This window comes from Nannobrachium achirus, assembly GCF_963921795.1.
Source record: "Nannobrachium achirus genome assembly, chromosome: 2".
NCBI classification, from domain to species: Eukaryota; Metazoa; Chordata; class Actinopteri; order Myctophiformes; family Myctophidae; genus Nannobrachium; species Nannobrachium achirus.
The window spans coordinates 34,352,206-34,365,186 of record NC_137811.1 but is presented as its reverse complement, the minus strand read 5'-3'; the positions used below and the strand labels follow the sequence as shown (position 1 = coordinate 34,365,186).

General features: G+C 43.1%; 1 protein-coding gene across 2 annotated transcripts in view; it reads left to right on the top strand.

Moving 5' to 3' along the window:
• Positions 1–1,129: 1,129 nt before the first annotated feature.
• Positions 1,130–12,981, top strand: part of slc9a1a (solute carrier family 9 member A1a) — a 60,083-nt gene continuing 48,231 nt past the window's right edge. For both annotated transcript variants that reach the window (XM_080750011.1, XM_080750010.1), the window contains exon 1: positions 1,130–2,258. In XM_080750011.1, coding sequence (XP_080606137.1) covers positions 1,952–2,258 — 307 coding nt within the window. In that variant the 5' untranslated portion in view covers positions 1,130–1,951. The remainder of the gene's footprint in view (positions 2,259–12,981) is intronic.

Here is a 12,981-nt window from a genome sequence, read left to right as displayed (position 1 = left end):
GATCATGTCGCCTGGAAGCAAATCGTAGAAGCCCTATATGCTCCGTTCGGAGCGAGGAGGATTGAGGCAAGGCAAGGCCCTAAATGATTGGCTATCCACATGTTTTGTAGCAATTGTAAAAAAAAAAAAAAAAAGATTAGACCTTAAATGTAATTAAAATGATTATGAATTCCCCCTCCCCCATTTATAAAATCACTATAAAACCTCTGCCCACCACTGCCCATTCTTCCGGTTACAACTATAATTTTCTTGAATTCTATCTGAGTTGCAGGTTTGACATCATTTTCTAGGTCATGGCCATGGCTGCCAGCCTGCCACACTCCAGGAACAACATGATCCATCCAAGAAGAAACTGCTGAGCATTGAGCAAACATCAGTAGCAATTTTAGAATGGGGTTCCAAGTGTGGCATTAATCTTGGTTCCTGACAAGATATGACATGAATTTTTACCTGATGGTCAAGATTCAACTTATCCCCTGAGCAAGCAGGCAGGATCTATTAGCTCAATTGTAAAAATGTCAGTGCTTGCACGTGATCAGAAATAATCAATAATTTTGAAAATGGCAGATCTAAAAGCTCACAACGATGCGTTGTGACTTGTTGTGATCTTGTAGATCAGATATTTTTGATATTATCTATCCAAAGACAACATTTTGGTTCTGAGAGGCTGAATCTCATCAAACAGTGGACCGTGGCTCAAATGCTGAATAAATAGCCTAATGGACCTTGATATGAAAACAAAGTGTTGAAAACCACTGGCTTATGTGGTTAATGACGGCAGGGCTTTTACTAGTGGAACAAAGTCTTTTTTTACACTAGGCTATTGTTACTTTTACATAAGTAAAAAAAAAAAAAAGAAAAGAAAAAGTAGGCTACTTCTTCCAAGTTCAAGTTCCACCATAGATCACCGTCAGCCTCCTCTCCAATAGGTGTCACTATAGTGAGGCCACCCGCCCCCACCCATTCCTTCTCAGTCCTCCATCCCTCTCCTCCTCACATTTACATATCATCCGTGAAAGGGCGTGCTTTATATGAAGGTTGTGTCAGGCAGCAGTGTGTATTTAGCTGATGTACATCACTGCTGCATGCGGGAGGGAGCACGCCACTCAGTCAAGCTGTTGGTGTGTGAATGAATAGCCTAGGCTACACTACAGCTCTGAGTGCTGAGCAGGTCAGTGCTCAGCCAACAACATACATACGGCGTTGTCTGTGACAGGGGACGGGAAATGATGAAAATGCGGCATTCGCGGAGGGACATGACAACTCAAAGTTGAATGAATGGGACACTTCTTAAAAAATGCAACGCGACCGCTTCTTTCAGTCCATATCTCAAGGTCAACGTGTGATGAGCCCCGTCTGGCTGCAGGACTCGTATCGTGGACGACTTTTCCAGCAGCAGGGCAGTCGGGAGGAGGGGAGAGGAGAGGAGCCGAGGAGGAGATGCCAGTGTTGTCCTTCTGCTCGCCAGCAGCTTCCACCACAATGACACCTTTTCACGGACAAGGAGGGCATTCACTCAATCAATGACAAGATCCTTCCTCTTGTCAACTTTCTTCCTCTTGTCAACTTTTCGAGGAATTAAGTTTTATTTATAGGGCTTTGTTTATAGGGCTTTTGTTTTACATAGTGCTGCTGAGCTGGATAAAGCACCGTGCTCGCTGCGTTGTGAGGATTCGTTTCCTGCTTTTTCCTCCCAGAGAGAAACGGCCCTGCTTCTTGTGCGATAAAGTAACGAAACGTTCACCTGGCCGCGGTGACGAACAATAAACAAATGGATATTATTTGTTTCGGTTTCAGAATAACCTCATACAGGTTAACCTAGTTAGTTATTAACTTACATTACACAAGTAAGTTTACAGTCAAACTTCCTTGGACCGGGCTGCTTGACTGTTTGCCAGCATACGTTATACCGAGCGAGCAGCAGGCGACTTGCACGTCAAACGTCGTCACCATGCCTTCTTCGAAGAGAGTTTGTCGGGGTTTCCTCCACACTTTACCTGAACGGGGGCTGCTCGTGCTGCTGGTGCTTTTGTTCCTGCAGGGCACGGTCCTGCCCCTCGGGGCTGCCAGCTCTCCGGACCACACCACCCACCAGAAGCCCCCCTTCGATGGCCACGGCCTAATGGACGAAGAACACGGACGAGGACATCACAACGTCACCAAAAAGTCCTTCCCCGTCCTCTCAATCGATTACCACCACATACAGACGCCGTTCGAGATCTCGTTATGGGTACTGCTGGCCTCCCTAATGAAATTAGGTGAGTATTGTTGCACAAGCCCTGCGGTGACGGCCACCAGACATCAGGAAATGCTAGTTTAGTCTTCTTGTCTACAGGTGAAGCCACCACATGAAATTACTAACTCAGTAGTACAGTCAGTGAGGTGATGTAGTCCGTCTGTATAGTTGCTGTCAAAACATGCGATAACTCAATAGCATTTATACTTTCTAGTCTCAGCTGTAGTAGGTGCTGTCAACATTAACTGTAGTCTCTCTACTAACTCAGTACTGTGGTGATGTAGTCTCTAGGCCCTGTCAAAATGAACTAACTCATAGAGTCTGTATTAGTACAGGTAGTATCAGTACAGGTGATGCAGTCTCTATGTGCTGTCAACATCTTCATCATCTTCAGTTAAGTTACACCTAAATGCACCACATGATGTGTCCCTACATCAAACTAAATAAAGGTATGTCTCATCAGGGTATCCTCTGAACTACAGTCCATTAACATGATGCACACTAAGCCTATATTATTGATATGTTACTGAGTCAGACTCACAGAGATGATGGCTTAGGCTTACAGTGTTCAGTGGAAAGATTAGTTCATGTTGTGTTATAGTGCTTTACTCTGTGCAGATAAGATAGACTAATAACTAAGATCATCAGTAGAGTCATGCACTGTGTACAGGTCATCCAACGTTTTCTTCCTGTAGACTGGTTAAGTCATCAGATCTGTCTGCTGTTTTGTAATGAGATCAATTTGAGTTGTGCTTACTCCTTGTAGTTTCGCATGACTAGGCACAATTGATGCCGCACACAATGCACAGCTGCAGGCTAGCAGAAGGTTATTGACAACGAGGAGTAGTCTATTGAGTTTTACTCAAAGCATTCACATGATTACACCATGATTACACACTTTGTAATGAATGAGCCTGTTTGGAAGTCTGAAACTGGAAACATGGAAGACAAGACATTGATTGATTGAAGACTTTATTAGAAGTTTGCATAGGAAAAGGTACAGTTTCATGACGGTACAGTTCACTGGTACAAGGTCTACTAAAAGGAGATCCATGAAAAGACTAAGCTTATTTCCACTGGAAACCATTGAAGTATCTCATATAACATTGAATGACAGACAAATAGAACACAGTACTATGCAGTAGATATGTAAAGAAAAACAAAAAAGAAAACAGTAAGTCTAAACCAGTAAGACTCCCTAATCGGGAGATAAGCGACCGTAGGTGGCTTATCTCCACAAATAGGGCAAAAATGTGTTTTTCCCAAATCTTCCTGATCCATGTTGATGACATGAGTGTAGACATGCTGTGTAGTCATATTCGTGATTTTAGGGCAAAAACTGTAGGAGCAGTGTCCAAAAATGTGTTTTAAAAATCGGCCTGAAGGTGGCGCTAGAATAGGGCCATGTGAGAAATGAGGGGTGGGGTCTCCGCGTTGCCTTGGCGGACGAATAGGTACCGGCCCCGGCTCTCCCGGACGCTCCTAGCCCGAGTTACGGCATTTTATGTGCGCTGCAGTGGCAGGGGGTCCTCCACTGGGGGCGCCACCACTTTTGCATCCGTTCTGGAGCAGCAGGAGTCGGTGGTCCCCGGGAATTCCCCGTGAGCAGCCCCGTTGGGGTGGTCATTTGGTCATTTTTGCACATTTGGTCAGATGTGAAAAATGGGGGTCCCTGGGGCTCCGGGGGTCCTTGGAGGTTGTAGTTTGGCAGGCAAGGAGTGTGTGTGTAAAATCTGGCATGGATCGGGTCAACGGGTGCGGAGATATAAGCAGGGAAAAAGTGTGACGTGTGACGTGTGAGCACATTTGGTCATTTTTACATCTGGGGGTCTCCCAGGGACCTGGGGGTCCCTGGGGCTCCGGGGGTCCTTGGAGGTTGTAGTTTGGCAGTCAAGGAGTGTGTGTGCAAAATTTGGCATGGATGGGGGCAACGGTTGCGGAGATATGAGCAGGGCAAAAGTGTGACTGACTGACTGACTGACGGACTGACTGACAGACAGCCTGTGGAGGTTTTGGTAGTAAATGCGACCTACGGTTGCAACAAACAGTATATATGTCATAGTATATTAGAGAAACAGCACATTCGAGACGCGGAGCACTCGTGGTGCGGCACGGGGCGGAGCAAGCGGTCGCCACAACAACGTACTCCAGGCGGTGCGCCGCTCTATTGTCCACGACACTGCGAGCGGCTACCGAAGCCCCCCTGTATCCACGAAGCCCAAACGAGTTACGAGGCCCCCCTGGGTCCACGAAGCCCCAAGCGGCGCGAAGGCCAGCGGACCTTGGTGCGGCGCTCGGGGGCGAAGAGCCGGCCGCGCGAGTTACGAAGCCGTGGTGAATGCAATCGTTATATTTATGCCCAGGCCGTAAGGCCTGGGCAAGCGCACGTTAAACGCCCTGTCCAAGTGACTACAATGGAGCTAATGGCTAGGCTAGGCTAGGCTAGGCTAGTAAATAAAGAGTAAACACTTCCGGTCTGCGGCGAGTTCAAAGCGTGACGTAACTCTCTTATATACACTCTGGTGAATGGCAGAGCAGTGGCTGACGTCGCCATCTGGTGGTGATTAGTGTGTGGTGAACGTCAAAACGAGTGCTCCTTGACAACTTTTACTGGTTTCTTGAACATACTGTAACATATACAAAGAAGGGGCAGGGGAGGGTAGGGTTGGGCTAGGTTCATTTTTTTACCAGTTGCGAACGGCTGCTGCCTGTAAGTGGTTTTTCAGGGCAATTTTAAAGGATGCTAGTGATCCACACTCCTTTATGGCCTTCGGTAAGGCTTTCCACATTTTGGTGGTATAGCAGAAAAACGAGTTTGATGGTATAGCAGTGGTATAGCAGAAAAACGAGTTTGATGCACTCCACATTCAGTCACAGACAGTTTTACTTCAACAGAGTGGAATGATTGACTGACTGACTCATTTTGTGAGCCATTTACCAAAACTAATAGTACTACACAATTGTTCAATCTGTGATACGGTGATCATTAGCCAATGAGTTGGTTTTTGCTTGACTTAGAAAACATCCCCCAACCTTGACAGACAGACAGACAGACAGACAGACAGACAGACAGACAGACAGACAGACAGACAAGATTTCTCTTGTTATTTCACTGTCCTCCTCTCCCAGTCTCTTCAGTCCTTTACTCTTCCAACTCTAAATATTATTCTACAATATCCTGCTTAGCCTCCAGTCCCTCCCTGTATTCTTTCTCACCATGTTTCTTAATGCTTTGCTCTTGCCCAATACAACATGCTTTCTACAGTGCCCTGCAGTGTGTGTCCCCTGCTGTCTTTTGTTTGGGTACCAGGCCAACAGTTTGTCAGTTCCCTGCGACAGGAGCCTGACTGAGCGGCAGCGCTCCAGCCTGTCCCCATGCTAGGGAGGATTTGGCTCATTTTGCAGCCCAGTGGGACGCTTAACTGTATCTTGGATGCGGGGGGTTCACAGGAGAGAGGCATATGAAGGACACAGTGTGAAAAAGAGAGCTATGAGAATGATGGGTGACGATACAGAGTCTAAGAAGCTGCGTTGGATTTCAATGAGATGTGAATGAACGATAAAAAGGGAAAGAGTGTCCGGAGCAGCAGATTATCGTGACCTTCAGTTTCTGTCTGGGCCGCTGAAAATGTTCTGTAGGTAATTAACTGGCGCTGCACTACACTTCTCTGTAATGGCCCAGTATGTGATTTATCCTCTTGGACCGAACACCTCACCAGCCCGCAGGCACAATGATGCACATTAGTCTGTGTACAGCCTGTACTCGCTGCCTGGTCCTTCTCTCCAAGACCAATCATAAACGCAACCAGGGGTGTCACACCTAATTCCCGGGCCCTGGCCTGGGTACTTTAACTATTGAAAAATAGCAGATATACAAGCTCACACCGTGCCACGCTGCGAGCTTTTAGATCTGCTATTTTAGAAAAATCATGACAATTTGTGCAAGTCTTTGAATAGTTTTTCTTTTTGAAAAACCTATGTTTCTAACTTTCTATATCAGTGGTGCTCAAACCTTTTCATGTGAAGGACCCCAAAATTATATGTATTTGGCCACGGACCCCCATCTCAAAATATTTAGTTCCAGGGACCCTCCAGAAGCAAAACTTTAGTTAGAAATGTTTGCTTAAAAAATACATAATATATTCAAAGATTTGCACACATTTGCATGACTTTTCAAAAATAGCAGATCTGCACGTTCGCAGCACGGCACTCGGTGCCGCGCTGTCAGCTTGTATATCTGCTATTTTTCAATAGCTTAAGTATAAAATCCACTTTGGGCCCTAGTAACTCAGTCCCACTTTTCCCCTCCTTGTGACGCCCCTGTCTCCAAGACCAATCATAAACGCAACTCGTGAATCAATATTCCCCAGCGGGAAAGCTCTTCAATCTTCAATCCATGAGTCTGTTGCCCTGGGATACAATCACACTAACAATATCTTAATAGTGTGTTCCTATATATTACCAGTTCCCTAATTACAGCTTCTCTAATTGTGATGCAGATCATTGGTGCACAGAAATTAGATTCCCTCTCGTAGTACAGTCCTCGTAATCTTACTACTCAGCCAAAATGTTCTAGGCTTCGCCAGACGCCCACACAGTTAAAACAAAGTTATAATTTGTTTTAGTAATTTCTGCACATTTAAAATAAATGTCAGTTAAACATTATCAAAGGCTTTATGTTAACAAGCAATTATCCAAATGACCCCATTCTGCATTTATAGTACTATGTGAATAATTAAGCTAGGCATGATCACAGAGGCTTGCCGCACTACACTACACACAAGACTACACTGTTTCCAAACGCAATTTGTTGCCAAGGATGATTGTGGTGGGTGAGAATGCCAGTGATAGTTTATAGCCTTATCAAACATTCAGCAGGGGTCAAGTTCAAGATTGGCCTTGAGACTGCTATCAGCATCAAACCTGATAATGTATTGCATTGGTATGTGGGATGTAAGGTGGGGCACATGAGTTGATGTTTCCCTGGTTATAGGTGGCTATAAAACTCTGCAATGCGTTTACTGTGTCACTTAAGTTTCACATTGACAAAGCTAACATGGGAAAATAAACCTTTAAGAGTGCACTGGCCATGAGTTTTTTGTTGTTGTAGCATTGAGTGTTAATTTAACACCTGAGTGGAGAAATGAATGTGTAAGGATTAGGGTTCATTAATTTTTAGTCTCACAGTTAAATTGACACAGGAATTTGCAGCGTCGGGCGGCAGGCTACTGTTATCAGTGTGGTCAATATTTGTCATGGTGAACATGGCAGGCATTAATGGTTCAGGTAGGAGACCGAACCATTATTGAGTGAGATTTTAGAAAAACGGAATTGGCAAGAGTCATTGTTTTTTTTTTTTACTTCCACTCCAGTTCTTGAAATAAAAGGAGTGTATTCATGCACTGCCACATGGTTTCATGTACAATGGAAGTCTAAGGACCACAAACATCAATGCCATTGTAAATATGTATTTCTCATGAAAGGCGTTCACACACACCACATACTGAGCAAATGTACAAAACACTTAATTAGCATAACAAATTATCACAGTGGAAGATCGCTTCACCCTACCATGTAGAGGTGCAAAAAAAAATTCAAAGTTCAAGTTCAAAAATGTATTTTATTTTATTGGTGTAAGACTGCATTGAGCAGTCCCACCTTTTTCCTCCACTGAATAGAAATGGGAGGATAATGAGATTTGCTTTTCCAGAAGCTGATGACTGTGTCCTTTACTTTTCTGCAGCCCTGATGTTTTGAATCTTTAGCTTATGTTTAGTGGCATGTTTAGTATTGTTTTGTGCAGTTACTGTATATCAGTGGTGTTGTTTTAAGCCTTGAGGCCGTAGCCTGCTGAATAAAAAGAACAGATCAAATAATGTGTTACTAGTCAGAATTATTCAAGCACATAATGTATTTCTACAGTGTTACGCCATATCATTGTGAAAGGTGTACTACCCCTTTATCCGTGTGAGTCTTGTACTATTGTTTATGTACTGTAGTGATTGTTTTAAGTGGTTCACTTAAAGACTTTATCTACTTTAAACATGCATGACTTGGGTTGAGATTGATGGTGACCAAGACCATGCAGGGAAACATAATTAGTATCAGCAGCATGAGGCATAAAACTAATAGTAACAGGAAACAATATAAGTTTATGTTCATATTTATTTATTAGAGCAGCTACTCTACTAGTAATAGGATAGGAAACTATACGTTTATGTTCATATTTATTTATTAGAGCACTCTACTGGAGTGAGTCTAAACAACATTCATACTCAGCACCGCAACATACAGTAACAGTACAATACACAACACAAACTCTAAACCTGTCTAATACATATGAAACATTTAACTCTATATAACAGTTATATCTCTAACATCAACTCCTCTTCAAAATCCCACAAAATAAAGAAATGCAATGGGTCTCTACTGTACATCAATATCATGTCTTCCAGAACAGAATAATCATATGTTTCATACCATTTATTGTGAAAGCAACATTCTCGAAACTTAATGTATTTATTACTGAAGGAAAAAGAAAACAAGCTTTGTAATGAATATGTGCATTAAAAAGCTCTATTCAGAAATATAAATAAATGAATTGGGGCAAGAGAAGAGAAAGAAAAACGTCTCCTGGCTCCTGGCTAATCAAACAAACCCAGATACAGTGGTAGCTAGAGCACATATCCTAATAGTGACTCAACAATAGAGTCCAAAGGTAGGTGGCTCACCCTACCTCAGTCACACTGGCCGTGATGTCCCAATCTCTAATGACTGTGTGGGAGTACAGTATATCTTTAAGACGCCACACCCATCGCACAGCTAATGAGACAGATATACAGTAGTGTGTCTACAATGTTTTATTCTTTTTATTAATTGTCTCCATCAGGCCAGAGACGGAGATTATGTTTTCGCCTCAGTCTGTCTGTGTGTCTGCCAGTGCCCGTGTTTGAGGAGCTAATCTCGCAAACCGCTGGACCAATCTGCATCAAACGTTTGTGCACGTCGTCAGTAAGCCAAAATCTTTCTAATCAGCCTCATGCTGGTGTTATACCAGCCTACCTTACGTTTTGACCTAGAACTTTTAAACCACCCATGACTAACTAGGTTATCTCTGGAGTCTGCGATTAATGTCATATCATACCAGTTAGTTTTATATTCCGTACTGATTTGTGGGAGGGGATTATTTCTGGGAAAAAAAATCTGATCATCCTCAAATTTTAATCACATGAGTGGCCTTGCCCTTACACAGCACAGAGCCAGAAGCAATACCCATATGTTGCCACAAATGTGGCGGTTTCCCCAAGATGATAATAAAAGAGATGAGACACCGGTAATGTTTGAGTAAAGTGGGGTTTATTTTTCTTTGTTGGCATCTTGTGCAGTGCAGTGCACTGCACACAAGCACAGGTCTGTCAGTGTACCCACAACCCAGACCTCTCTCAAACTCTACACAAGATCACAAGATTAGATTGTCTGTCTGTGATAAGGCCCTCCTACAGTGAATAACGATTGGGCCTCCTTGCCTGATTAACAGCTAAGTGATGGATGTGAATCAAAACCAAGGGAATGTAAAAAAAAAGGTAGGTAACCAGTAAAACTCCCTAATGGCAATCGTAGCCAATCAGGAGGGAATATGGGAAATGGGACAGATCCATGTTGATGACATGACTTTAGAGATACTGTGTACCGCTTCGTGTGATTTTAGGCCAAAATCTGTAGGAGCAGTGTCCAAAAATGTGTTTTGCAAAAATCGGCCTGATGGTGGCGCTAGAAGAGGGCCATGTGAAAAATCAGGGGCGGAGGTTGTGATTTGCCAGCCAAGGAGTGTGTGTGTGCAAAGTTTGGCATCAATAGGGCCAACGATGGCAGAGATAAGAGTAGGGGCAAAAGTGTGACATGACAGACAGACGGACTGACAGCCGGTGGAGGTTTTGATAGTAACTGCGAACTGACGTCGCAATAACATGATATGTAAATTACATTTTAGTGCTGGGCATGGTGGCGCAGTCTGTAGTGCTGTTCCAGTTAGAAGGTCCTGGGTTTGATTCCCGCTGGGGGCGTGTTCTCTCCTCTGTGTCATCATTCCCTACGTGGGGTTGGCAAAAGGGCCTTTCTGTGTGGAGTTTGCAGCTTCTCCTGTGTCCCTTTTCCCCTAGGATAGGTACCCTCAGTAAAAACATACAGTAATCCTGTATCCTCCTCTATACTACAAGTGCTGTGGGCTAAGGTGGGGTCTGAAGAGGTGAGTCTTCAGAATGATTAAACCGGAAGATTGGGAGTGAGTCTGTAGTTCTAACTGCAATGGGTTTGATTGATTGAAGATTTAGGAAAAGGTACAGGACAGTACACTTCACACACAGGTACAAAGTCAACTGAAAAGATAAAAACCACAAGAAAGCTTTTGGCTTGTTTAAATTGGGTATTTTAGACAGGAGATTAGCATCATGCTTTGATATCGCCGCAGACTGGAAGTGGCGTCGCGGGAGCCTGGTTTCACTTTTAACAAACCTCTGACTGCTCGTCCACCACAATTATAACCGAGGCATTTTTCACCCGCTGCCGCTGATAAATAGACTAAATCACATATTTTTTCAATTTGAACACATTAGCGCATTTAGCGGACCTCTGTACAAGTTAGGCAACATTATTATTTCATGTAATCTGCTTTAGTTAGAAAATAACCCATAGATCATCATCTGATGAATGCATTGATGCTGGAATAAGCTGTTACATACAGTTACAACGATACACATTAAGTAAAGCAGATTACATGAAATAATAATGTTGACTAACTTGTAGAGAGGTCCGCTAAATGTGCTAATGCGTTAAAATGGAAAAAAGAAGTGATTTAGTCTATTTACCAGCGGCAGCGGGTGAAAGATGCCTCAGTTATTATGGCAATGGACGAGCAGTCAGAGGTCTGTTAAGAATGAAACCAGGTATCCAGTATCCAGTAGGCTAAATAGTGACTTCACGCCCGCTTTCCACGCTTACAGTGGGAGTCGACGTAAGTGTCATAACTCTCTTTCTACGGGTCTGAATTGGGCTCCCTATCACAACTCATACAAGGATAGTTCATTTCCACAGTTTGGGATCCAGAAGGGAGTCATTGTGTCACTTTTTTTTGTCCCTCTAATGGTACTGTAGGTAGCAGTTCAGTGCTTGGGCCAGAATTGTCCCGCCAGCAATAACATCTGGCATGGCAAATTACATTTGTAGAATATTCACAATATAGGTCCCATATTGCTACATATAGGCTAAAATCTACCCCCCAATGTAAGTGTTTCATATGCCTTAAATAATACACTGTTTCCCTCTTTATCCAAGAAGAGACCTTGAGCAGGACTGTTTGTCTCCTGATAACATTTTATTTTTGAAACTTTTAAGAACTAAATGTCCCTGATTAAATGATTGTCCACACATTTCTCTACTCTAGCACATGTTTAACAAAAATAAAATCTAACCGAAAGAGTAACACAACAGATCTTACTATCAGATATTATCTATAAATTAAACATACATAATACATTACTTTTTACAAATGTTGCTATGCAATATTTTACTCCAATGGTTTGCTACAGTGTGATTCATACATTGACATTTTAAAATGGAACAATGAGGCCTGTTGGTTTTACCAACTAAACTTGACTTGGCCAGTAGTAATGTAAATATGTGAAGAAATCGTCTGTGTAGTGTGTACCAATGCACTCTCTCTATGTAGATTTAACTGCAGATCTAACACTAAAATAAAGTAGTTGGCTCTTAATCATTTAAACTGCAAAAGGTCTTATGTATGAAAGACGCAGAACACAATGACCTGCATCCAAAAATAGGACAGTGACTCACAAATGCAAGTTAGGGGCATCTTTTACATGGCACTATGACTGGAGGAAGGTCTGCATCAGTCTGAATACAAAGGGCTGGTGATTCTTGTCAGATGAAAAGAAAAAACACTTCTTTGAACATCAGGATGTTTGGTGGGTGTTAAACATTGCTGAAAAATGATGATGCCTTTGGAAACGACACAAAGGGGAGGACGGCCCCTTTGTTGTCCATCCTCCGCCTCGACAAAGAGGAGGTAAAATTGTTTTCTCCCCTAATCATTTATGTGCTATTCATCCTTTCGTTGTCAGCTTTGAAAATGTGATCACCTGGCAACGAGGCACAGTTCCAGGCTTTGAAGATGATAACGTGCAGCGAGAGTCAGACTGCTGACAGGGGGCGGGGGGTGAATTATAGGGCAACAGGCTGTTATAATACAGTATGTCAATTGTCTTCAATGACCTTAGTCAATAAAGGTTCTCAGTAGGGAGTGGAGGGAGTGGAGTAAGAACAAAGTGCACATACTTGATTACAAGCAACTTAGAATAACCTGCTTGAACTGAGTTGCTGCTTGTGAAGTTTGTCATTTGTCAACCATTCAATGGATGGAATACAATTGTAAACGGCAAACACTGAAATCCAGAGAAACCAAAATGGAGACTTCAAGTGGTTTCTGTATGGCTGAAGAATACCTTGCGAGCTGAAGTGTACTCGTCACTAATCTTTCCGAATGTGTCTTGACAACTGTCACGTGACAACCAGCCATGAGTTATTCTTTCAGCCCTGCCGATTTCACTTTTTACCATCTTATCACCCCTGATAATGTTTTCTAGTGGGCAAAGACTGGTGTGGACTTAGTCGGAGTCATGCTGGAGAGATTTGAGAATGTGTGAGCTGTCACCACTTAGTGCACGTTGGGT